This window comes from Xyrauchen texanus, chromosome 2 (genome assembly GCF_025860055.1).
Source record: "Xyrauchen texanus isolate HMW12.3.18 chromosome 2, RBS_HiC_50CHRs, whole genome shotgun sequence".
Taxonomy (NCBI): Eukaryota; Metazoa; Chordata; class Actinopteri; order Cypriniformes; family Catostomidae; genus Xyrauchen; species Xyrauchen texanus.
Window position 1 is genome coordinate 16,509,574 of NC_068277.1, and position 27,148 is coordinate 16,536,721.

The 27,148-nt window shown below is 41.3% G+C and overlaps 1 protein-coding gene across 1 annotated transcript in view; it reads left to right on the top strand.

Moving 5' to 3' along the window:
- The window catches only part of LOC127659708 (metallophosphoesterase MPPED2), an 85,830-nt gene that overhangs the window by 12,811 nt on the left and 45,871 nt on the right, over window positions 1-27,148 (top strand). Inside the window, exons 3-4 of the mRNA XM_052149654.1 lie at window positions 7,500-7,681; window positions 23,021-23,246. Of these exons, the coding sequence (XP_052005614.1) occupies window positions 7,500-7,681; window positions 23,021-23,246 (408 nt within the window). The remainder of the gene's footprint in view (window positions 1-7,499; window positions 7,682-23,020; window positions 23,247-27,148) is intronic.

Sequence of the window (27,148 nt, forward strand, 5' to 3'; positions counted from 1 at the left end):
CTGAGTGAAGCAGATAAGCCTGAAAGTCCATTTCCTGCTGCAGATCAGTGCAGTGGCAGTGCTATCCGCATCAAAGGCTTGACTGCAGGGCACTCTTTTCACAGCCTTCTGCCCCACATATACACAACATGGCCCTCTGAAATATTTATACTTTACACAGAGGGTTCAATCTCTCTCTCGCTCTCTCTCTCTCTCTCTCTCTCTCTCTCTCTCTCTCTCTCTCTCTCTCTCTCTATCACTTGCGCTCCCTCAACAAATTCCTACTCAAACTCCAATTTAATTGGTGGAGTGGAGAGAGAGAAATGCTAAATATTTATTTTAGTTGGTGCAGAACCCTGATTGATTCCTCTGTTTACCTTTAATGGCTGATGACAATATCTAAAGAGCACGGAGGCTGTTATAATGCTGAAAGATATACTGTACATTTTCCTGACATATGTCCACTAACTAAACAGACAGACCAAGGGAGCACAAGGGGCAAACAGACAGACCAAGGGAGTACAAGGGGCAAACAGACAGACCAAGGGAGCACAATGGGCAAACAGACAGACCAAGGGAGCACAGGGGGCAGACAGACAGTCCAAGGAGGCCACAAGAGGACTGGATCAGGTGGTCTGGGAGCTGGCCACAGAGCAAAGACAGGTTCAGGAGGCCTGGGGGCGGCCTCAGGACCACAGCCATGGGGAACTCCGAGGGCGGAGCCGGGGTAGGCGGAGCTGTGGACTGCTCAGGAGACCACATCGTAGAAGGCTCCGGAGGCGGAGCTGAGGGAGGCTCTGGAGGCTCAGGAGGCGGAGCTGAGAGAGGTTCTGGGGGCTCCGGAGGCGGAGTTGAGGGAGGTTCTGGAGGCTCCGTAGGCGGAGCAGAGGGAGGTTCTGGAGGCTCCGGAGGCGGAGCTGAGGGAGGTTCGGGAGGCTCAGGAGGCGGAGCTGAGGGAGGCGGCACCGTAGGAGGCTTAAGAGGCGGAGTCCTGGAAGGCTCAGGAGGCGGAGCCGAGGAAGGCGGCGGCACCGTAGGAGGCTTTAGAGGCGGAGCCCTGGAAGGCTCAGGGGGCGGAGCCAAGGGAGGCTCAGGAGGCAGAGCAGAGTGAGGCTCGGTAGGCGGAGACCTGGAAGGCTCTGGAGGCGGGGCCGAGGGAGGAAGCGCCGTAGGAGGCTCTAGAGGTGAAGACCTTGAAGGCTCTGGAGGTGGAGCCGAGGGAGATGGCGCCGTAGGAGGCTCGAGAGGCTCAGGGTACTTGGGAGGCGGAGCCCTAGGAGACTCGAGAGGCAGAGCCCTGGGAGGCTCGAGAGACTCGGGAGGCGGAGCCCTGGAAGGCTCGAGAGGCGGAGCCCTGGGAGGCTCGAGAGGAGGAGCCCTGGGAGGCTCGAGAGGAGGAGCCCTGGGAGGCTCGAGAGACTTGAGAGGCGGAATCCTGGAAGACTCGGGAGGCGGAGCCCTGGAAGGCTCGAGATGCACTGGCTCTTGGACGGTCATGGCTACGGTGCTGGCTCTGGGACGGTCGAGGCTACAGGTGCTGGCTCTAGGACGGTCGAGGGTACAGGCACTGGCTCGGGGACGATCGAGACTACAGGCGCTGGCTCAGTGACGTTCGAGGCTACAGGCGCTGGCTCACTGACGTTCGAGGCTACAGGCGCTGGCTCACTGACGTTCGAGGTTACAGCCGCTGGCTCACTGACGTTCGAGGCTACAGGCGCTGGCTCACTGACGTTCGAGGCTACAGGCGCTGGCTCACTAACGTTCGAGGCTACAGGCGCTGGCTCACTGACGTTCGGGGCTGCAGGCATTGGCTGGTTGGCCGTGGTTGGCGGAGGCTGGAGAACAGAGGCCTTTCTTCTCCTCCTCCTCCGGGCGGATGAAGTTGGCAGTGCTGGTTCGTTGACCACGGTAGGCGTGGGGGTTGTCTCACTCACCGTGGCTGGCGAGGAAAGCCCGGAGGCGGGAGCCGGGATCAGGAGAGGTGGCTCCCCGGCAGCGAACTCCTCCACGATGAGTCCCACATACTCCCGCCAGGTGCAGTCTCCGATCTCCGCCAGTTCCCACCACCGGTGTTCCCACCACCGGTGCCACCTTCAAGGTATGGTCATCCCAGCCGGTGTAACTGGCCACACTGGCAAAGAAGTGGAAGAATTCCCGGACAGACAAGTCCGCCTCCGTCAGCTCTTTGAGGAACCCTGCTAGATCCATTTTGGTCGATTGTTCTGTTACGATGAGCAGGAAGGCAGACGAGGGGCGAGGATCTAATTGCAGGGTTGACTTTATTGGACAGGGTGAAAACTAAATAGACAAAACCAAAACAAAGGAAACACCCGCAATGGGGAAAATACAACAAAAACACGGAAAAAATACAATGGTTTAACAGGCAGGATAAACATCACAGAACACGGAAACAAGCATCCATAAACATCGACAATCGACAGGGGAATGAAGAAACATCAGGGTTTAAATACACAGGAGATATGATGATGACAAAACGAGATACAGGTGAGAACAATGATGCAATGATGGCAGTGATGAGATCAGGGAATTGTGGGAAGTGTAGTTTTTTTACAAGGACAGTGAGACTCGGGGCGGACAACAAGGAAAACGTGACATGGAATGTGATCAGTGAAGGGTGAAACGGAAAACACGGGGCAGACGTTTTAACTCTTGAAAGGAAACACCCACTCTGTGTGTTGCTATTTTGAGTATAAACGCGTCCTGGATTCATTTTTTTTGTCACGTCACTTACGTCAGGCGACAGCTCAGTGATGCATCGACTGCTAGCAGGAAGTGTTTTAAGGTTTTAATTATTGATTTATTTTTTACACAAACCTATCAATTTGCTTCAGAAGACAATAATTGATTGACTGGAGGATTGTGGATTACTTTTATGCTGCTTAAATATAACATTTGGACTGTCAAACAGCTGGCACCCATTCACTTGCATTGCATGGATATACAGAGCAGAAATGTGCTTATAAAAATCTTCATTTCAGTTCTGCTGAATAAGGAAAGACATATACATCTGGGATGGCTTAAAGGTGAGTAAATCATGAGAGAATTTTCATTTTTGGGTGAACGATTCCTTTAATGACAGAGGGCCAGAGACAGGGTGGAAAATTATAATATATTACAAAACTGTTTTGTTCAAAAACTTTTCTAACATTATACACGATCAGCCACAACATTAAAACCACCTGCCTAATATTGTGTAGGTCCCCCTCGTGCTGCAAAAAGGGACCAGCCCGCATCTCAGAATAGCATTCTGAGATGATATTTTTCTCACCACAATCTACAGAGCGGTTATCTGAGTTACCATAGCCTTTCTGGCCATTCTCCATTGATCTCTCTCATCAATAAGGCCACAGAACTGCCTCTCTGGATGTTTGTTTTTGGCATCATTCTGAATAAACTAGAGACTGTTGTGCATGTAAATCCCAGGAGATCAGCAGTTACAGAAATACTCAAAGCCCATCTGGCACCAACAATCATAACACGATGTAATCACTGAGATCAAATTTTTTCCTCATTCATTATGATGTGAACATTTACTGAAGCGCCTGAACTGTATCTGAATTATTTTATGCCTTTCACTGCTGCACGATTGGCTGATTAAATAATTGCATGAATAAGTAGGTCTACAATAATATTTAAGTTGAATGGGTTCCAAAAAATAACTGTGAATGAAAAGTGAGCTGATATCTTACAACTAAATTGAACAAAAAAGAGATCAGAATCCTTTAAAATCCAGATACAAGTTGAAAAAAATGTAGCCAAAATATATATATATATATATTTTCTACTGATGACATATACTGGAATTACTGTTAATTTTGCTGCTATAATATCCAGTATACTAGTTAACGATAATTGTTTTCTTAATAAGCTATACATTTATATTGAAATAATGTGTAGTTAGAGGTTTGTGTTTCTTTACATATTAAAGTGCACACCCAATTAGTTCCACACAAAAATGTAAAGATATTCTAAACTGATTATGCAAAAAACAGCCGATACTGAGATTTCCGATATTGGAAAAAGTGGTATCGGCGCATCCCTAATGAGGATAGTGTAAACTTGTTTGGCTCGCTGACTTTGGAGGAGGGCTCAAGGCTTGAGACTTGACCCTAGTTCGAATACCTCCCACCCGCATCATGCATGCATGTAAGCATCTGTTTATATACACATACTCTGGCGATGTGATTGGTCGGATTAAAACATGCTCCTCCCAAACTTTGTTATGAAACCCCATTTCATTAGTTTGCAAGTTTATGTAATCCTGTCATGAGGACAGTGTAAATATGTTTGGCTTGCTGTCCCTAGAGGAGACTTGACCCGAGCTTGAATATCTCCCAAAAGAAGCCAAGACCAGGCAGCGAGTCGCTAGTGTTCGAGCCTTGTAAAACACGGAAAGCAATGTGTTTGAGTAGGGATATTGAGATGCTGAATGACAGTTGCTATGATGCCTCAAAATGGCGGGGGTGGGGTTTTTGTTTATGCTGTACTTTACTGAGCCCGCTCAGTGTTGTGAGAGGCTGAATCCACAGTCGTGGGCCTGCACAATATTCAATGGTAGAACACATGATTCTTGTGAAAGTGATATATGCTGCATTTGAAAAGAACTTCCTATGCAAAACAAATGGGCTGAATCCTTGAGTGCAGAACCACATAGCCTTTAACAGGAAGACCCCATGTTTCTTTGTGAAAAGTTTACGCTGCTTATGAACGAGAATTCACTCTGATTTTCCCTACTTTGTGACGAACACGGATTAATACATCAGCACATTACTGCCACTTCAGCAAGACATAAACGCCTACTTTTACATCATCGCACCCTTGGCCCAAACACTGGGTGACACAATGTCATATTATAACTCTTGAAAGGAAACCCCCATTCTGTGTCTTGCTATTTTGAGTATAAACACGTCCTGGATGCATTTTTGTGTCACGTCACTTACGTCACGCAACAGTTCACATAAGCAGTGCCCATTCGCGGAGGCAGCCCCTGTAGGCACCGCGCCGGGTGGAAAAATAGGATGAGAGGACCTGTGTACAGCCATAGGGGCTGTACAACAGGTATACAGTGAAGCAGTGGCCTGTGCGGAGGCAGCCTCGATGCCAGGTTTGCTTCGGTGAGGAAAGATAAGAATAAAAGAAAGACAGTACAAAACAATGGTTAAATTGGCAGCCAGCGTTGACACAAAATATGAAGAGAGGCTGCTGCGGCAGCTTGCCGAATAACATAATGATTTCGATAGAAGAGCTTATATGATGAGGGCAAATGCTTTGTGCAGAGTAGTCTGTCATCCAAAACTGTCACGTGGATCTGTTGTGGGTAAGTGGGTGGAGCCAAATTCTTGAGGAATCCTTGCAGCATGGATGTAAACATCTGTTTATATACGCTTACTCTGGCGATGTGATTGGTCGGAATAAATGAACATGCTCCTCCTGAACTTTGTTATGAAACTCCATTTATTTAAAGTCAACATGAAATGGCATTTGCAACCCACTTTTCTTCTTTAATTTTATCCATCAGGAATTTATTTGGATTGTGAAAAGTGTTTCGGTGGCCGTCCAAGCGGAATTTCAGGCTGAATGGTAATTTAATGTTATTAATCTTGCGTTCAGCCCGACAAGGTGCCATGGGAAAAATTAAGGTTTTCAGTGCAGGAAAAACTCCTTTTGATTAAATAAATCTTAGAAGTGGGGAGTTGTATATTCAGGTGACAATAAACAGACAGATTTGGTGCAAAATCTTGTTAATTGCAACTGTAATAGATTCACATGACCATTTGTATGTCCAAGTGCATGTGTGAGCTGAAGGGGTGCATGTGTGTGTGTGTGTGTAGGCCACAGAGTTCAGCACACCAGCCGCCTTCATAACTAGATCTGTCGGGTCTTTTTTTATCTCCATGACTGGCCTGACCACGACAGACCACATTCAATCAATACGTGTGTGTTTGTGTGTTTGTGTGTGTGTGTGTATATACACTTGCTTTTATTTACTGCATTGTGATCAATAACAAATATTATTTTCTGAGCCTCTGTTTCTTTCTGTCTGCTTTTTAAAGTGTCATGATTTTCTGTGCAGCTGGTTCACTTCAGATATGACTCAAATATCACACACACACACACACACACACATGAACAGGCACTACCACAGTTCAGACAGATGCAAGACCAATGACAATGGAAAATGGGTGGCTTATCTTTTCTTACTTTCAACATGCTTTCTTTTCCAACCCTCACTCTTTGCCTATGCTATTTTCTTTTATTTCATTTGTTGACTAGATTCCCTTTTATTTAACTTCTTAATGTAGTTGTTTTCCTAAATGGAATTGTGTGTGTGCATGTGTGTGAGGATGTGTGTGTTCTGTATGGCGGCCCACCTCCCTTCCTAAGGTGCTTTTTATTTTAAGTCAGACAGGAGATGTAAGTGTTAATTAGAGAGCGGAGGGCTTTTTTGTCAACTGACAACCCTTTTAGTAATGAAATAATAGCAGATGGAGAAAGTGCGGCTTATTGCATGTTTCTGACTTCAATTATAGCCAAGATGTTTTTTTTGTTTTTTTTTTCGCTTTCCTTTTGTGTAATAGTGGAGAATTTCTTCCACCCCCACCCTCCTTCCCCCCAAACTATCTTTGAGAAAATAAATAAAAGGATGTTCAGAAGAGAGGAGAGTGATTCTCTTAAATAGAAATCAAATGTGAATGATTTCTAAAAGCCTGGTCCCATTTTATGAGCTATTCCAACAAAAGATCCAGCTCTGGTTTTCGCATTTCTGCAAAAACTGTGAATGCAAATAGCAAAGAATTTCGCAATAATTTTTTTCAGTGCATAATTGTGTTATTGAGAATGTTAAAAGCTGGACATACCAGTATTTGATTAATTGTACATGCAAAGTTATTCTAAAGTTTATAGTCTTTTTAACCACATTGTGTATAGAAATTGTATCTTATTTATATATCTGTTCTGTATCATATATAGGATTAGATCTATCTATATGTCTGTCTGTCTATCTATCTTTCTTTACTGTAGCAATTTCATTTACGATATATATATATATATATATATATATATATATATATTTTATTTTTATTTTTATTTTTTTATTTAGATGTTACCACATGAAGCACATTTTTGAGGTTAGCTGACAAAACATTTTTAAAAGTGCATGTTGTAGCATTACATGTCATGTTTAGTAAGGGTATCATATCAACAATTAACATATCAACATTTGTCATCTAAAGAATTTGCTCTTTACTGTCGAAAGGATATAAAAGTAGTCACTAGTGGATCTGTGTAGGTTCCCATTTATTGACTTAAGAGATGGATTGAGCTTGGTCCTTCCTTTTCATTCACTAGTTTAACTGAAAGCAAATAAATGCCAAGCTCATATAAATGTTATTTTTGCTGATTTTAGAACATAGATTTTCATGCTAATAGAATAACTCTTTTTTTTTTCTCTCTTTCTCTCCATGCATCTGTCTGTCTGTCACACATTCTCTCACTCTCAGGGTGGACCCCATATCGTACGACACTCCTAAGCCGGCTGGCCACACGCGCTTTGTGTGTGTGTCAGACACACACTCACGGACAGATGGCATCCAGATGCCTTACGGGGACGTTCTCCTGCACACAGGGGACTTCACTGAGCTGGGCCTGCCCTCCGAGGTCAAGAAGTTTAACGACTGGTTAGGTAAAGAGCTACGATTAACCACCGTTTAACCCCTGTGCATCACAGCTGACCCTCACACAAACGAACACACAAAGCGTTTTTAGCGATGTGTGAGTTGGTGCTGTCAGGTTTTACTGACTGAAGCTGAGTTTCTCCTTTTGGCATTGCTGTTCACTTTATAAAGAAGTCAGCATAAAAGACAAGAAATCTTAAACTATCTATAACATTCAGTGAGGAATTCTGGGAACACATTATTCTCTCACCCACTCTCTCACCTTCTGGGTTAAAGCCATTGTGTCATTTAGTGTTAATGTCTTAAGAGGGCTAAATGTTGGTTTGGTTTTGTTAATTAGCTTTTTTAATATTCGCCTTTTTATGCCAATGTGTGAATGGCTTGTAACGCAACTTAAAATACGAGCCCTTCCAGACTTCCTAGTTTGCCTAGTAAAGCCTGCAGACTGATTTTCTTGCAAAGGGAGCGGGTCTCTTTTGCTGGTAAAATCCAAAGGATATGACTTTTATGTGCGCTCCCGAGAGCCTTGCCTCAGACAGTTGCGTCTCTTCTGCTATTCAACAGCGTCAACAGACAGTCTGCAACACTAGGTAATGTCATCTTAGAAATGGAATCCAGCAAACATCCGGCTCCCAGCACAACACGACTCCTACACAAACTCAGAGTAAGCCAAAAAAACAAACATTTATCTACTGAATCCCGTTTGGCTAAACAGGAACGTGATCGGGTCGAGCGAAAACTAGAGTGAACATTGGCAGGGCATTTGATTCCTGGAGGGACCTTCGTTCGGTTATGGGGATCAAATCTGATCCTGAATTGGCATTCTTCTTATTGGCAGGTAGGATTACATAACTGCAAAGCATGTGAAATATAGTGCCATTAAGGAATGATCCGTGTAATTTTAGCTAACTTGATCTTGCTAGCTAACGATGACAAATTAAAGCAAAAAATTAGCCGAAGCTACCTTGCTTCATAACTTTTAAATAATTTCAACGATCTTCTCTTTATACTAAAAGTCAGGTTAATGTCAATGGTAATCTGTATTTATTCATTACAGTTAACCACAATAACACATGAAATTAATGCTAGACAATGTTCGAGGTAATGCAAAAAGCTCCATTCATTAGTGTAACGCATTGATATATCAAAATGACAGTTGTGATGGTATCACATCAATACTGAATTGTGTCAACATATTTATAATGTACAGTCTATTTTATAAACAGCCCGTGTCATCATCATCTACCAAATTTAGCTAACAGCTATTGATAAAGCTGGCTAGCTTGCTAACGCCAACATAGGCTATTGTATAAATGCAGTCAATGTATCATGCAAAGAATAGTGATTACTTCAAACTACAGTCTTGCATAGTCAGACCTATATCCACACTTTGTTTTTGCCCTGTTCCAGCACTGAAGAGTCGAATATAACATACAGTCTCAAAGTTTGTTGTAAAACAATCATAACTGTGTAATTTTAATTATGCTACCTCATCTGTTAGCATGATGTCGGTGAATCACGTTGCTCTTTGTACGTTATGTCATTGTTTTGGTCGATGCTCGCATCCCTATGGAGTGTGTGTGCGCAAGCACGAGCAACAGGTAGCTGACGGTGGCTGCAGTTCACTTAACAGCCACAGGTGTCATTAATAACAAGGGATTCTGAATCTTACATACTACACCTTTAAAGGAATTTATACTCACTAAGAATAATTTCAGATTTTCATTCAACATTCTAAATGCAAATTTATTAAACAGCAATGGGTATTTTATGTGCACCTTATTATGCTTATTTATGTACGGGTACATTTAAACATCTTTTTTATGTGTAGAAACACTCCTCTGAAAAATATAGCTTGACTGTATCATGCATCTGGATATACTGTACTGTATGCCATGTTATAAAGCTCTTCTCCATCATATGATCATTATTTGATGAATTACTGATATGATAGAAAATGTACACAATCAAAATCTTTTATTCAACGGTAATAGTGTGGTGTAAATTGCAGCAGGCATTTTTTGTGAATGAAGTGCAATCCTAATTTAAATGGAAAGGAGGAGTGTTTGCGTGGACAGAAATGACAATGACTTAATTTAAATACTCAAGGCGCATTGCGATGTCAGGTCTGATTACACCTGCTTAATTGGATTACGGGTGGTTAGTGAATAAGAGGAGCAAGTTTTTGTGCTGAAATACCACATGCGAAAGTGGCTGTTCATACATTGCTTCTGCATTTTTCTGTTTCCCTTTTTTGTCTTTTTATTACATTTAACTCCATTTGATATCCCTTCTATAGGGTTTGAAATAGAGATGCACGATATATCAGCCAGCAATATATTATTAGCGATTTCAGGATTACCGTGAAAATCTAATAATGGAATAGTAGATAATTACTGCCAATATTTTCTGTGAGGTAGTGTGCATGAATTTGTAATTTACAGTATTAAATTACAAGGTCTCTTTTGGAATTTTGAAATGCACTTAATATTAAGACTAAACCTTTTGTATTTTATTCATAAGCATTCAAAGTGTTTTTCATGCCAAGAATTTGACTTTCTCTATGATTTCATGTATAGAGCATCATGAACTGCATTTGTTTTTCATGTTATATTTAGCTTCAATGTTAGTTACTTTTATATGATATTTGGTTTACAGAAGATAAAAAGGGCTGAATATAGAATACAGTACTTTATATCAGACCTTACAAAAATGTATTGTGGTGGTACCATAAAACACTTATACACATAGTAATACATAGTACTTTGATATATACCATAGCACTGAATGATTCATATATCATGGTATTTATATAGTACTCTAATTGCATTACCATGGTACATGTCAAAAAACATTTTATCAGAGTACTATGTCCAATAAAGTACTTTAATACCATGTTATTTTGCTATTATTGATATGTTGATTGTTCTTTCATTAAGCTTTAGAATGTAACTCAAAGTCTCACTCACTCATATAAATTTACATTTAGTCATTTAGCAGACACTTTTATCCAAAGCGACTTGCAAAATGAGGAACATAAGCAATTCGTCATACAAAGCCAAAAATATATGCAGATTCGCACTGCTAAGTTTTAATCATAGCTGGAGTAATACAGAAGCTAGAGCAGACGAAAGACACAGACAAAAGACATTACCTAATTAAACAATAAACAGTAGTTATTCCATTGCACTTAAGGAATAGTTAACCCAAAGAGGAAAATTCTCTCATAATTTACTCACACGTATGCCATATAAGCCTTATGCCAGATGTGAATCACTTTCTTTTCTTTCTGAACACAAACTGCTCTGTTGGTCCTTAAAATGCAAGTGAATGGTGTCCAAAACTTTGAAGGTCCAAAAAACATATAAAGGCAGCATAAATGTAATCCAAAAGGTTAATTCCATGTCTTCAGCAGCAATATGATAGGTGTGGGTGAGTAAAACATCAATTGTTAAGTTGCTTTTTACTATAAAATCTCCTCCCTGCCCAGAAGGTGGCGATATGCATAAAAAATGTGAATCGTTAAAAACAAAAGAAGAAGAATGTGAAAGTGGAGATTTATAGTAAAAAAGGACTTAAATATTGATCTCTTTCTCCCCCACTCCTATCATATCACTTCTTTAGATATTTAACCACTGGAGTAGATTACATTTGTGCTGCCTTTATATGGTTCTTGTACCTTCAAATTTCTGGCCACCTTTCACTTGCATTTTATAGACCTTCAGAGCTGAGATATTTTCTAAAAATCTTTGTTTTTGTTCAGCAGAAGAAAGATAGTCATACAAATCTGGGATGGCTTGAGGTTGAATAAATGATGAGAGAATTTAAATATTTGGGTGAACTATTTCTTTAACATATGTAATGTTTTGGTTGTGTATGTATTTAAAAAAAGACTGCATCTCAAATCCTTTTTAATCCTGTGCTTTGTTGAGGTAAAGGTCAAAACCCATGTGATTAAATCGGGTTGCCGACTCTGACATCCAGACTGGCACCAGGGGGTCCTGTGCCGAGGTTTTGGGATGTTGGCACCTGACGCGTCCATAAAGAAATCACATTGACCTGTGGAGCTACTCAAACCACTGACCTTCAGACCAATGAGCCCAGTGTATTAACATATAGTGCTTGTATTTAGTGTTGGGAGTAACTAACAACAATTAGAGATGGTACTATCTTTTGGAAAAGTCTGCCTTTTTTGTACTAGCTAGCTAATTTTCATTGTATTGTACAGCCTTACTGTATAAATGTTGCATAAGTTGAGGTAACAATCAAACATGCTCTCTTAATATTTCCTCTCTTTAAAGTAACATTAAGATGACTGACAAAAAGCAGCTATATTAAATAAATTAGACTTCCCAATGTTAAAAAGTGGCCCGATTTATCTGAATTCACCCTATTCCTTTGTTTTTATAAATGCATAATCTGATAATTATCAATGAGATATTGTCCTTTTAAATACAGTAGCTTCAATTTAGTTTCAACTATGCGTTAGTAACTTGGCTAGAATATCAAATTAGCTTTCTCAAAAATTCTTGTATTGTGCGAGTGTGTGCTGCAGACTCTTAGTTTGTCCTTCACTCAGTCATTCCATCCCTGCCTACACCCATGTCACACCGGTTGAAATAGTGCATCAGATGGGATGAAACGGAGAGGGCTGTCAGCAGTCTTTCCATCCCTCCATCTATCAACTTACTCGACCCTGCTGCTTTTGTTTTTTTATATCCGGCATGTGGCATGGTCAGTTTTTTAACTTCCTGGTGGCCGGAGAATGCTCAGGTCCTTGACACTCATAGTATTCACGTTGGATGATACAATTTTTACACATCATCATCACACAACACATGGACGCAGCTGGGCATTGATAAATTGATCTCATGCTGGTTGAAAGCTGTGTTCTGTCCAACAAAATATGTTTAGAAAAGAGTTATTTAGTCACCATAAAACAAAGTACTCCATCAAATACGACATGATGATTGAGTGGTTTATATAAGCCTGTTGACGACTCTAAGGATGTGGTTCTCAAATCAAGTCAATTCATGTTATTGTCACTCCACCATATACACAAGTGTAACGATGAGTGAAAAGCTTGGTCCACACACACTGCAGTCATGCAATATATACACGTGCTACACAAAATACAAAATGTGCAAATTACCAAAAAACAGTCTAGTAATTTTCTTTTCTTTTTTTTTTTTACATCCAGTGTTGAGTAAGGATGTACTTTAAAAATAGTAATCCACACCAATTTATTAATTATTTCTCTAAAAATTATATTCAGATTACTTTACTAATTACTTCATTGAAAAAGTATTCACATTACTAATTACTTTACATTTAAGTTACTTTCTAAAACACATTCAAAATTAACAAATTCTAAATAATGTATATTTCTTTCTTGTTTATTGTTACACACAAGTCATACTTGTTACATACTGTGTGCACCTCACATTTCTCCTTCACAGTGTCTCGTTATGGGGCCATAATTCATGTATTAAACATAAATAATATATTAGAAATAAGCATAACCCTATAATTTACTTAAAAGTAATTAAAGTAATTGAAAATCAGTAACTGTAATCTGATTACAATAATTTATGTAATGCATTACACTACTTTTTTACTTAAAAGGTAGTTTGATTTCAGAAGTGTATTACTTTGTATTTGGATTACACCCAACCCTGTTTAAGTTTAACTGTCTGAAGTACTTTACACATGTTTTATCTGTGTATTATGAAATACTTTTGGAAAGTTTGTATGTTCTGCTGTGAAAAATGCCCATGTCCATTTAAACTATTTGAAATTTGATATTCAAGTATTTTTCCTCATTTGTCTTTGTTCATTATTTTTAATGCAGTTTAATGAGCTCATATTGAAACACTAACATGGAATATTTTAGATGTTTTCAGTGTCCGAGTCAAAGCATTCTATTTATATTTTCCGTTTATACATAAATGCTTGCATTTCTTTCCAAGGTCACTCCTTTGCTTTTTTTAGCAGTGGGGGCTAAATGATACTCAGAAGAAAAAAAAACCCAGAGTGGCCTTTTCTAAATAAAACTAAATGAGAGGAAATGTCCAACAAAATATGTTTAGAAAAGAGTTATTTAGTCACCATAAAACAAAGTACTTAGGCCCTAAATCTGAGGCCATGGTTCTCAGCAGGAAACCTGATGGAGTGTGTACTCCAGGTAGGGAATGAGGTTTTGCCCCAAGTGAAGGAGTTCAAGTACCTCGGGGTCTTGTTCACGAGTGAGGGGACAATGGAGCGGGAGGTTGGCCGGAGAGTCGGGGCAGCAGGGGCGGTATTGCACTCGCTCTATCGCACCGTTGTCACGAAAAGAGAGCTGAGCCGAAAGGCAAAGCTCTCGATCTACCGGTCAATTTTTGTTCCTACCCTCACCTATGGTCATGAAGGTTGGGTCATGACCGAAAGAACTAGGTCGCGAGTACAAGCGGCCGAAATGGGCTTCCTCAGAAGGGTGGCGGGCTTCTCCCTTAGAGATAGGTTGAGGAGCTCAGTCATCCGTGAGGAGCTCAGAGTAGAGCCGCTGCTCCTTTGCGTTGAAAGGAGTCAGTTGAGGTGGTTTGGGCATCTGGTAAGGATGCCCCCTGGCCGCCTCCCTAGGGAGGTGTTTCAGGCACATCCAGCTGGGAGGAGGCCTCGGGGAAGACCCAGGACTAGGTGGAGAGATTACATCTCCACACTGGCCTGGGAACGCCTCGGGGTCGCCCAGTCAGAGCTGGTTAATGTGGCTCGGGATAGGGAAGTTTGGGGCCCCCTGCTGGAGCAGCTGCCCCCGCGACCCGACTTCGGATAAGCGGTTGAAGATGGATGGATGGATGGATGGAGAGGAAATGTGTATCTAAATACATTTGATGTTGGCGTCCCTCTCTCTTTTTTCTTGTTTTTTACATTCCCATCATTCCCCTAACAGTACTTTTTTCTTTATTGGTCAAAGCATAACTGACTTTTGTTTGTTTTTCTGGCACAGAAGTCCAGCTGTGCTAATCAATGTCATTGATCATGGTTTTGTTGATAAGTGGGATTGATTCTTAGAAGGTATTCTGAAGGAATGAGGTTCCTTTGCTTAAAGTTCAGTTCTGCTCGATATGTTGCCTGTGATATCTGACCAAAGCTTCGCCACTCAGGATTCAGGGATGCAAACATGGATCTGTGTATCGTAAATACAGAGCTTTCCTAGGTCTTGACTTCGTTTTCTGATATCAGAGCTTGTGCCTTTGATCAATGCAGGACAGACAAAATTGTTGATGTCCAATAATCAGCTTTGTTCCTTTGTTTTTCAGAAAAAGAAAGTGTTTGCAAGTTTTTTAATGATCAACACTCAATATGTGTTTCACCCCAGAAGTTAACTTGCATTTAAACGTTTTGTGATTTTGCTGTTGGGCTTTGTGGTGGCATGTTGCTCTTTATTGTTAATTATATTCATCAATCGAACATGTTGCTTTTTTCACAGTGGTCAACAACTTGACAAATGTGATTGCGCTGCCCTGTTTTCAACATAATACATATGTTCCCTAATAGCTATCCTTCAGTTTCAGATGAATGTTTATGGAGAATAGTTTATTTTCACTAATTTGATTTACATTCATTACGCACAGCGATTGCCAAACTGTGCCCCACGCTGGTCCTCTGATGTAAATCAAATTCAAACATTGAGGCTAAATGAAGTTCCTTTGACTGTTAGCTGTTTCATGCTCTCCAAATACCTTTCTATATGTTCCTTCTGTTTCCTTTCAAAGTAATAAACAGAGTTTATATCTGCAGTGCTCTTTGAAAAATACATTTTGATTGCAATAAAATGTTGTAAAAATTCCTGTGGGGTCGCAGAAGATGTAGCCGGTTGGACGGTAATTAGATTCTGGGCCTTTCGCTGCAGTTTAAAGGCTGGCACGAAGCTCGTCTGCCGGGGGTTTGTGATTCGTTTTGTGCGACGGAAAAGCTCCATGTAAATGGATCTGTGATGGCATTTGGATGACTGCAGACCGCAGGAACTGAGAGATGGGCTCTCGTTATTAAGTTAGACTGGGATTTATGATATTGCTCCAGTGCTGAGCGCTAACTCAAAAGGGGGTAACAGGAAACATATGAGACTGCTGCTCTGACCGTAGAGTAAATTAAATTGCTTTTAAATCAGTTTATCTTTTTATTTTCTTTATACTTTGGTCAAGTGTTTTGCTCCTTTCAAATGCCTATACAGTTCAGAATTTCATTAAGTTTTATTGTGGTTTCCCCATTGCATTTTCAATCCAGACTCTTGCTTTGTGTTAAAATTGAGTGTCATTTTGGTAAAAAGGCATCTTTTGATCTTTTGGTAGATAATATTGTGATTTGTTTTTGTTAAAATTACTCTGCCTTTGAAGTTCCATGTGCGTTATGCAATCCAATGTAAAGCCATCTCAAATGAGAAAGAGAGAGCTTGTGTGTGTGTGTGTGTGTGTGTGTGAGCGTGTATTTATCACTTTGTGGGGACCAAATGTCCCCATAAGGATAGTAAAACCCGAAATTTTTGACCTTGTGGGGACATTTTGTCGGTCCCCATGAGGAAAACAGCTTATAAATCATACTAAATTATGTTTTTTGAAAATGTAAAAATGCAGAAAGTTTTCTGTGAGGGTTAGGTTTAGGGGTAGGGTTAGGTTTAGGGGATAGAATATAAAGTTTGTACAGTATAAAAACCATTATGTCTATGGAAAGTCCCCATAAAACATGGAAACACAACATGTGTGTGTGTGTGTGTGTGTGTGTGTGTGTGTGTGTGTTTACTTTTGAAAAATTGGAGTAGAGAGAGAGAGAGAGAATGTGCTCTCTTTGTTTGACATGTATGAAGAACAGCTTCCTCTGCTTTGCTTTTAGGATGGAGGAAAAGGTGAAGAAAGGAAAAAGGGAAGAATGTAGCATCTGTGACTTTACAGTTTCTCTCAATTGCTTTGGCTCAGTTCTCGAATGAGAATAATTTTTTTTAAAACAGTAAGTTCAAATCTCTGAACAATTAGTTTCTTGTTCAGACCAGATTTGAATTTCGTATTAATTTAAGCAAATTGCATGTGTTTTGGCACATGTGCGCAAAAGAGTAAGTACAATTGTCTTCAATTTGCACAATAACTAAATGCACATGGGTTACTGATCAAAACTGATGAACTGATTCTCAGTGAAATTGTCATACTCTTCACAACTTCTAAACATTCTTTCATCGTGTGAGACATCACATGCAAAATGATCCATTCAATTATCAAAATCTGTCAGACAAACATGTATATTCTTTAAATATCTATGGAATGGGAGGTTTGTGATGTCTGCTAAATCTCTGGCCAGACCAACAAGAGTGACAGGATCTCCACCAAGAAGATGGGAACTTGTAGTGTTATGCACTGTGAAGAGGTACAATTTATTGCTTTCACAGAACTATCGCAGGTTTTTTCATTGTTGCGTTTTTTTTTTTTTCATTAATGTCATTTTGTGACAATTTTCTGTTCACTATATATGACTTTACATGTATGAAATGTGTAAAATTGGACATGTAAATATGAATTTTCTGTTTATGTGTAACACATTGCTACAAAAACAAATATACTGTAAACATACAAATGTGCATATCCTTGCATATCAATACTACAGTATTGTACAGTATTGACTTTTCCAAGTAAACATGTACCTACTCTTGAAATCGGTATCTAAAAAGCTCAGTGTGATAGACCAGTATGGCTCATATGATGACAAAAAAACTTTTCATTTTGGTGGCATTGGCCAATTTACTGACACAATAACTAGGTTTTCAAGCATGAACTAAATGTTTTGGGCAACATGATCACACGTGAAGTCAGCATGATGTTTCAGATAGTTTCAAAGTCCAAGGAACGGCAACTGTATTCCGACACGCTGACATGCAGCATTTTTATCAGACACGTTTGCAGTGGTTTCAGTGTATTTACATTTACACCTGGCACGATTGGCAACACATTGCATCAGCTGTGTGGGAGACTAGGGTTCAAAGCCAGGCAGTAACCATGTTTGAATAATCAATGATGAGCTTGATTCAGAGGTTTCACTTTTCCCTCTAACATTACTTTTTTACTTTTACTAATGGTTAAGGTAAGGTTTGGGTTTGGGTTGGGGGATAGAATCAATGAATATATGCTTTTCTCTTGATTGTATAACGTCCTGTAAAGCTGAAAACATCTTGCTTCACTACTAGCTTTTGGTGACATCTCCTGGTCATAAATGGAGCTCACACATGCCCTTATGCCCTACAACACTTACTACTTTTGCCACTGGGGGCAGTATTTCTATATTTCAGTTAACATATACCAATTTTGACAAAAGAAAAATCGGTCTACTCCTTCCGATTTCACTGTGAGATCAGGCTGTTTTGGTTGAGTTACTACATTTTGCAGACATGCAATAGAGTTGTGATGTCCCATAAAACAGACAATTGCACTTACAGTTTAGAAAATGTTCAGACTGTTTAAAAAAATTAGACAAAGCGATTGAGAAAACTATAATAGATGTTCGGTTCTGTTCAGGTCGGCCGCTGTGCTTTAGCACATTTTGTAGAAGGAAAAAGAAAGAATGCATTGACCTGTGAGGCACAGGTAGTATCTTCATCTGTTATTAAAATCCTTTCTGATATTTCTTTAGCTTTCAACAGCAGTTGTTTGGGAATTGACAGTAACCTGAATAAAGCGGTAAAGAAAGAACATTTTGCATGTGTTTTGTTGTAATTATCTGTTTCTACTTGCAGAGAACAGAACCCTGTTTTTCATTATCTGAATTTTCCTCAGGATCTCTGTAACCTTGTGTTAAATTGGACTGGAACAGCATTTCGGCACCTTAGATTCCAAAAAGAATGTGTTTCTGATGTGGTTTTTTGTTTGATCCATTTGACACATTCCTTCTCTAATTAGCGAAGTGTAATGTGTACTTGTTCAAAAATATTTCAAGTTCATTATTCTTCACTCTATTCAGATGAGGATGCTGGTAGAGGCAATATATTTGAGAGCGGCATGAGACCGCACACCCCTGCATATAGATGCGTGTTCCGCTTCTGTATCACGAAGAAATCTTTATGATTACGGAATCACTCACATCGAAAACGACATCAACATAGACCAAAAAACCATTCAACCATTTAATGTTTTCATTATAAATAATATTATCAGAACCACAATTTGAGTAAAAGGTAGTTCTCTTACGAGAGGTTCTCTCGTATTGCGTAAGCTAGCTTACGCTACGGGAAAGATTAATCTTTTCTGAGATATTGAAGCCAAAAAATTATCCTTAATTTTGGATCCATTGTCAACGCAGTGCAGCAACTGCATACCTTGAGCGGGCTAGCTAGCGAGCTCATTGGTTGCTCTGCGGCAACTGCTGCAGCCTATAGATCGAACTTGAGTGAACTTGCGCCCAATGACAGGCGCCGGCCGTCACTGTATCAAAGCCCGCCAGAATGGGCGTGGCTAGAGTGCATATAAGCGTAAGTTCGTGAGGCTGGAACCCTGATTTTCATTTATTCAGCGAAGCTCTTCGCATCTCTGAATTGCAGAAGCCGCGCGCCGCTCAAGGGGCATCTAGCAAGCTTGGACAGCGCCGAAGAAGCCGGCCGTCTTCGCCACCTTCAGCCATCCTGCGAAGCTACGCCATCCAGCGACGTATCCTTTTTAGAGCAAGCAAGTTCCTCAGCTGAACTTCACAAAAAGAGCAACGAGTGTCTTTTTAAGATGCCTCGCACCACATGCGCCTCATGCCGCGCCCCTCTCAGCGCCGGAGACCGCCACCTCATCTGCGCTCTCTGCCTGGGACTGGAACATGCAGAGCTCGCCCTCGCTGACGGCGGATGCGACCTCTGCGAGGAGCTTGGTCAGGCTCCCAAGCCTCCTCCTCGGCCCAGGAATCCAGCAGGACCCGCGCCGGAGTCGAGGAAGAACTAATGCGCCTCCTCACACAGGCCGTCGACCGCCTCGGGCTCGAGTGGTCACCGCCCTCTGAGCAGGCTCCCAACAGACTCGACGGCTGCTTTCTTCAGAGCCGTCGCCGCGTGGCGCCCGTGGCCCGGGCCGCTCCCTTCCCCCTCCACCTTTGTCAGATTTTACAATCTGGAAGTGCCCGCCCTGCAGGCAAAACTACTAGCGGTTTAATACGCTACAGCTCCCCTGGTGAGCTGCACTGACGGGACACATTCCACACAGACCGGCACTGCCGCTCTGTCTTTCCCTTCCCACTATGTGCTTATGTATTACACACACACTGGCCCGCACTCTTGCCGGCCAAACATTATTTCCCCACTCACAAGGGCTCCCCCGGTCCCCCCACCCCGGGCTCATGCAGTGGATGCTTGGCGCGACGGCGCTGACAATGGGTTCTCGTGAGCGCAGCTAGCTTACGCAATACGAGAGAACCTCTCGTGAAGAGAACGAATCAGTTACCTTACGTAACCTCGGTTCTCTCTAGAAGAGGGAACGAGTATTGCGTAGCCGCCGTGCTCGCGCCACGCAGCCATTTTCGCTTCATTCAATGAAAACCAGGGTTCCAGCCTACTAACTTACGCTTATATGCACTCTAGCCACGCCCATTCTGGCGGGCTTTGATACAGTGATCGGCGCGAGCGCCTGTCATTGGACGCAAGTTCACTCAAGTTCATCTATAGGCTGCAGCAGTTGCCGCAGAGCAACCAATGAGCTCGCTTAGCTAGCCCGCCAAGGTATGCAGTTGCTGCACTGCGCTGACAATGGATACAAAATTAAGGATAATTTTTGGCTTCAATATCTCAGAAAAGATTAATCTTTCCCGTAGCGTAAGCTAGCTTACGCAATACTCGTTCCCTCTTCTAGAGAGAACCGAGGTTACGTAAGGTAACCGATTCGTTGTGTAGAATTTGTTTGATTCCCCTGTTAAGAACAATGTTTATTTACTTATAAATTAACATAATTGAATAGAGCCTCAGTTTAGCATGTTCTATAAGTTGACCCCCTAGAGCAAGAAGGTAACTTGTCCCAACTGTCATCTGAATTATATAAAATATTGTGGAGCGGAGGGGCGGGCCGGTCGGAATATCGCACGCCCGTCCCCAATCAGCTTGATGAGGCGCTACGAGGGATAAAGGCGGCCGGTGACGCATTGTTCGAGAGAGAGAGAATTACGGACATGTCCGGCCATGTGTGTTTATGTTTGTGCTTTGAGTTTTATTAAATATGATTTATGTTGACTAGTCGGTTCTCGCCTCCTCCTTGCCCATCCTTTAACTGTTTTACATTGGTGCCGAAACCCGGAAGGAGGAGGGATGCCCGCCGCAGAGTCCTCGACACTGCCGCCCACCCAGGGGAGCCGCTGCCATCTGCCGGGGACGGAGTAGCCCGACCGCCTGGATGCGGGTACGGCCGCCGCCCCAGGGGCAAGTGGGGACTGGATACCCCGACCGCCTGGAGCGAGGGAGCCGCTGCCGGGGCGGAGGAGTGCCCTGCCGTCCCCAGAGACGCTGGAGGGGTCGAGGGAAGACCGCCGTCCGCGAGGGGAGGAGGGAAGAAACTCTCCGACCGCCCGAGCTGTAGAGCCGCTGCCAGGGGCGGAGGAGTGTCCCCATTTGCCGCCAGAAAAGCCGGAGGCGCTGCTCTACCCGCTGGGGTCGGCGGTTTCACCTGCTCGCCTGGTGTTGGAGCCGCTGTCGCCCCGCCTGAGTGTGGAGGAGTGTTCGAGGACCACGCGACGGTACATCAGAGAACCGGTGAGTGAGCTTTTTCTCTCTCTCTCTCTCTCCCTGTCGCACCGCGTTGGCCTTTTCCCTCGCCTATTTTGTTTTTTTTTTGTTGTTGTTGTTGTTGTTGTCTTCCTTCCTGTCTCCTCCCAGGGCGCAGGAAGGCGGGATGACCACGCTGGACGTAAGATACACCCCGCCCCAGGGATGGGGTGTACGCCATGCCGGTGGCACCTCGCCTGAGATAACGCCGGAGGAGTGTGGAGCGGAGGGGGCGGGCCGGTCGGAATATCGCGTACCGTCCCCAATCAGCCTGATGAGGCGCTACGAGGGATAAAGGCGGCCGGTGACGCATTGTTCGAGAGAGAGAGAATTACGGACATGTCCGGCCATGTGTGTTTATGTTTGTGCTTTGAGTTTTATTAAATATGATTTATGTTGACTAGCCGGTTCTCGCCTCCTCCTTGCCCATCCTTTAACTGTTTTACAAATATATATTGATATCATTCTTAATCAAGTTTTTTTGTCATCTTATGTGTATGGGTGAGGTTGCAACATCGTCCGATTTTAGGGTTCCTCCATCTCCGCAATCCATATTTAACCCCTGACTGTGACCTTACATGAACTTCTACAGAGTATTTTTCTGGTTTAGCCTACAGGAAATACTCTACCAGTCAAAAGTTTGGACATGCTACTTATTCTTTATTATTACTGTTTTCCACATTTTGGATTAATAGAAAAGTCAACAAAACTATGAAATTACAGGAAGAATGGGAATTATGCAGTGACCAAAAATTTTAACAAATCAAAACTATCTTATATTTTATCTCATATTTATATTTATATATACAGCTCTGGAAATTCTGGGAGTTCTCACAGCTAACTTCATGAGGTGCCAGATGGGATGGTTTTTTTATTTTTTTGTAAACAAATTCATATGCATGCACAATTTACACTCACTGAGAACTTTATTAGGAAAAATATGGTACTAATAAAGTACCAGACGTGGTCTACTGCTGTTGTAGCCCATCCACCTCAAGGTTTGACAAGTTGTGCATTCTGAGATGCTATTCTGCTCACTACAATTGTACAGAGTGGTTATCTGAGTTACTGTAGCCTTTGCCTTTCTGTCAGCCCGAACCAGTCTGGCTATTCTCTGTTGACTTCTCTCATCAACTAGGCGTTTCTGTCCGCAGAACTGCTGCTCACTGGATGTTTTTAGTTTTTGGCACCATTCTGAGATTCTAGAGACTGTTGTACGTGAAATTCTTAGGAGATCAGCAGTTACAGAAATACTCAAACCAGCCCGTCTGGCACCAACAATTATGCCATGGTCGAAATCACTGAGATCAAATATTTTCCCCATTCTGAAGATCCTGACCCATATCTGCATGATTTTATGCATTGAACTGCTGCCACATGATTGGCTGATTAGATAATCGCATGAATATGTAGGTGTGCAGGTGTTCCTAACAAAATGTTAAGAAAGTGTATATTTGTCTACACAACTCATTTCACTTCAATTTCAATAGATTATAATAAACTAATAGTTTTGTTTTTGAAAATTATGATTGTGAAAATTGCTTCTGATAAAGGCTTAATGTTCTATACAAACTCACATGTATACATTTGTTTGGTGTTACAGGCAGCCTGCCATACGAGTTTAAAGTGGTAATCGCAGGGAACCACGAGTTGACCTTCGATAAGGATTTCATGACGGAGCTGGTCAAGCAGGATTACTACCGCTTTCCCTCCGTGTCCAAGTTGAAACCCGAGGACTTTGACAATGTTCAGTCTCTCCTCACAAACTGTGTTTACCTGCAAGATTCTGACGTCACCGTTAAGGGCTTTCAAATATATGGGACACCATGGTAAGTTCCTCATGCTTTTTACACAATTTCTTACAAGCAGAATTTAGGGTCAGATGTATCGATTTTAAGATATTTTTTGGTGCTCTTCAGCCTTGGTAACATTAGCAGAAAAGAAAGTCATTCAGAGGCAAAGAAAGATACTATATTTTAATGAAAGGCTATTAAAAAAATTTGTATCATCAGAATAGCTTGCAATAATGAATCACGCACAATAAGATAAGGAACATGTATTAAGAAAGGAAATAGGGTCAGTTTTGATTTCATGTCTGCAGAAGGTCTTTTATTTGATAGAACTGCACAATAATAAACTAGACAGCCTGAGAACGCACCTCTACGTCATTCCCATACTCCAGCTCTGTGTTTGAATTTCCTCATATGCTCTGATCCTCTTGAAGCCCATTTTTTTGTTGCACTACTATGGGAATTGCTCGCCTCTTGTTCTCTGTTGGTCCACCCATATATAGATGCACCCCTTCCCTACTTCCTTTTTTTTTAGCAACCAGCTAAAAAGATAAAACAACCCTGAACTGTAATTATCCCCCTCAATGCATCTTTAATGCTTCCTGACATTTTCTTTTTTTTACTTCTCGTCCCTTAATCTTTGTTTAGAATTTTTCTTCTTAAAACCCATTGTAAGATTCTCCTATTGTAGGTCACGGTACAGTCTTGTTAATGTCTATAATTAGCTGTGAAACTAAGTTTAAAAAGGCCATTGTGGAGGGCATCCCTCAAATGTAGTGAAACAGACAGTGGGGACGAGGAAACCAGTGAGGAAGGAAGAAAGTCCCCTGTCGGCCTTTAGTGTGAAAGCTGCTAAATGTCTGTTTTGACAGCAAGGATCTTGTGGAAAACGGGGTGAGGGGGTCAGTGGCCAAGTGGATACTGTGATAACTCAGCACACACATACACAGATGGCTCATGAGGTGGTCAGGTTGACCAGCAGTGTGAGGTCTTTCTATGAAAATTCTGGGTGGCCTATTGCGGCGTGTGCCTCATCTGGCTGAGAAATTTGAGAAGTCAGCTAATTTGTATTACCATATTGTCACAGTGATGAATCTGTAACATAAGTCAGATACTTACTGAATGTCATGATGGCAGACCAGCCCTTACAATATAAGCACCGCTGACTCATTCTCCACTTTTTTTGCATTATTTTGATTGAAGAAGTCTGTGTTTTCTTTCGCTCAAGATTGCTCCCATACCAATACATCATTTGCTCTGAGCACGTGCTCTGTTGCTCCTTTTACACTGAAATGGACCATGAATAAAATGTAAACAGTGATATGTCCTAGTGTGATTATTAAACTGCTGATTTAAATAAATAAATACAGTCTGCATGTGCTGCGCGCTTCAGCACACATAAATGTGTGAAGCTGCTTATAAGCTGAATACACAGACTGATCAAAACACCACATTTTTTTGTAGTAGATGACAAAAGAGAGCGCATTTTTACTGTAAAGTGTGCAAGGCCTGCAGACAATATATTTAATTAAATCACAGCATTTTGCACTTTAATCACACTGGACCATATAACCAATGTCTTAACTGTAGGTGTGAAACTACCATGAAAAACACAGAACAAAAAAGCATTCACATATAAATAAACATTTGATTCAAAATAAAAGCTTGACAGAGATATATAACTAATGCATTATTGTATTTACTGTATTTATATTATTATTATATTTAAGCAATATCTCACTATCAAGAGTGCTCTTGTACTGAATAGAATTTTCATCAATGTTTTCATATATAATGTGATGCTCTGTTATGCAGCACTTTATACATCAAAAATAAGCCCAATTTGGAGTTTTGGATTATGCTGTGAGGATCTTTACTGAACCACTTCGTTAAAATGAATAAAAACTGATTTCATAGGGTCCTTAAAACTTGAAGAAATGTTCCCTTAATCAAGAAACTCTTCAAGGAAACATGTAATTGTTTTAATGAATTTTTTACATTGATATATTTAACTTTTTTATATAAGTGTTCAATAGCATATGACCTTTTTTTCTGTGGTATCGAGAATCGTGAAATTTTATTGGTATTAGTACCGACTACTGAAATGTTGGTATCTTGACAACACTACATCAAAGATACAATGCCGGATTGTTGCCTTTTTGGATGCTCTAACACAAGATTTGCTCCATGGAATGCGATGCAGCCCTAATTTATTTCTCGATAACAAGGATTCTGATTTTCCAAATTGTTTTGTATTTTAGCCTAATTCCCTTATACTTTGAAATCTACATCACCTTAAGCTGTTTGAAAAGTTTGGAGTGCATCTGGACTGAGCTGTGTCTTCTTCCTATCTGTCTTACTCTATCAAGCACTTGAGCAGCTGGACACAATTGTCCCTGCAGCACTCTTGCACATCATCATTTATGTATACAATTTTCTCATGTTACATCCAATGAGATCAAACAACTACTTGTCAGTTAAAATATATGTTGACAATTTTTTATTGTCGACTTTGTTGATAATGTTGAATAATACTTCAGTCCTAACTATTATTAAGCCATTTGTATGCTGATTCCCTCAAAAAGTGTGAGCATTGTGTCTCTCTAGCGCTATACAAATATTGCTCTTTTTGTAAAAAGCCAGATCCTGCAAGATTGTTTCAACCAATGGTGCTAGTTTGGGGTGGGGCTATCTTTTTTGTCCAGTCAATAGAAGACTGAGAAAGTGTTCAAGAAACCTTTGTGATAACAGCCATTTTTTTGCAGTTACGCTTGGTCACGTTTTTGGTGTATACATTACACAATTTAAATTAAATTATATAGAGTTTGAATAAGAGTGTGAGGATGACTCACTGTGGAATTTAAAAGACATTTGTCGAGAAAATATGATGAAAGTTCCTTTCACGTAACAAACTTTTGTTCGGAACGCTGCCTCACCACAATGAAAGATACTTGTTTCAGATTTTACCCTTACAGTATTTTGCTGCTTCATTAATTGAACTATAGGAAATGTAAAGGTAGACATAAATAAAAAAAAAATGTATCAATACAAGGATCTAAATTATCGATGCAGTATTGTTCTATCAGAAAGACTTGCAGGCTTGGTAAATGACATGCCATTTATTTGATGAAATTATATTGAACCACTGAATATATTTTCACTTTTGGAGTAAGCCCCATCTGGCAGTCCGATGAGGGCGGTTATTGCCGAAAGATCATGATGTATGATTATCAGCCCTCTAACGAGGTGACCATTGCTTGTGCGATATCTTGTGCAAGAACACAATGTTTGAGGGTTCAGATGCAAAATTTGAACTAGTTTGAAGATACATAACCATGGAGGTGTGTGGGCAGGTGGAGCTGGACATTATAGATAGCATTATGCCATGACCGCACCCTGAGTGGTCTGTTTGAGTGTTAAAGAAAAAGGTAGCATGAGCGTGGACTACGCTCCCTCTACGAGTCCTACGAGTCCTTTCTTCATGAGTTTTAGCGGAATCTAAAAGGGGAAGAGTGAGGGGCTGAAAGTCCGAAAGGTGTGGGCAGGGTACAGGAAGTATGTTGGTGGAGGGACATAGTCGATGAAACTCCTGAAAATGAGATAGATAGTAGCAATTGAATTGAAAAACCCGGGAATGTGATCGGCTGAGAGAATGAAGTGCAGTTGATGCTCTGCCATGTCAAACGTTTCAGTAGGGGCATAATGAGCCTGGATGAAGACCGGCCTTACAGATGATCGCGGCTTCGTGTTGTTGGTGGTGTTGTTGAAAAAATTACGACACCTTTGCGTGCCCTGAGGGGACCCCATAATATCCTGGCGATGACAATGGGGTAAATTTCAAAGATGCAGATAAAGGGGAGCTGAGTGTGAGAGTGAGAAATTAATCTGGCCATTTTCCATGCAAATCTTGTTCCCATAAAGTAGCCTCAAGACCTATGGAG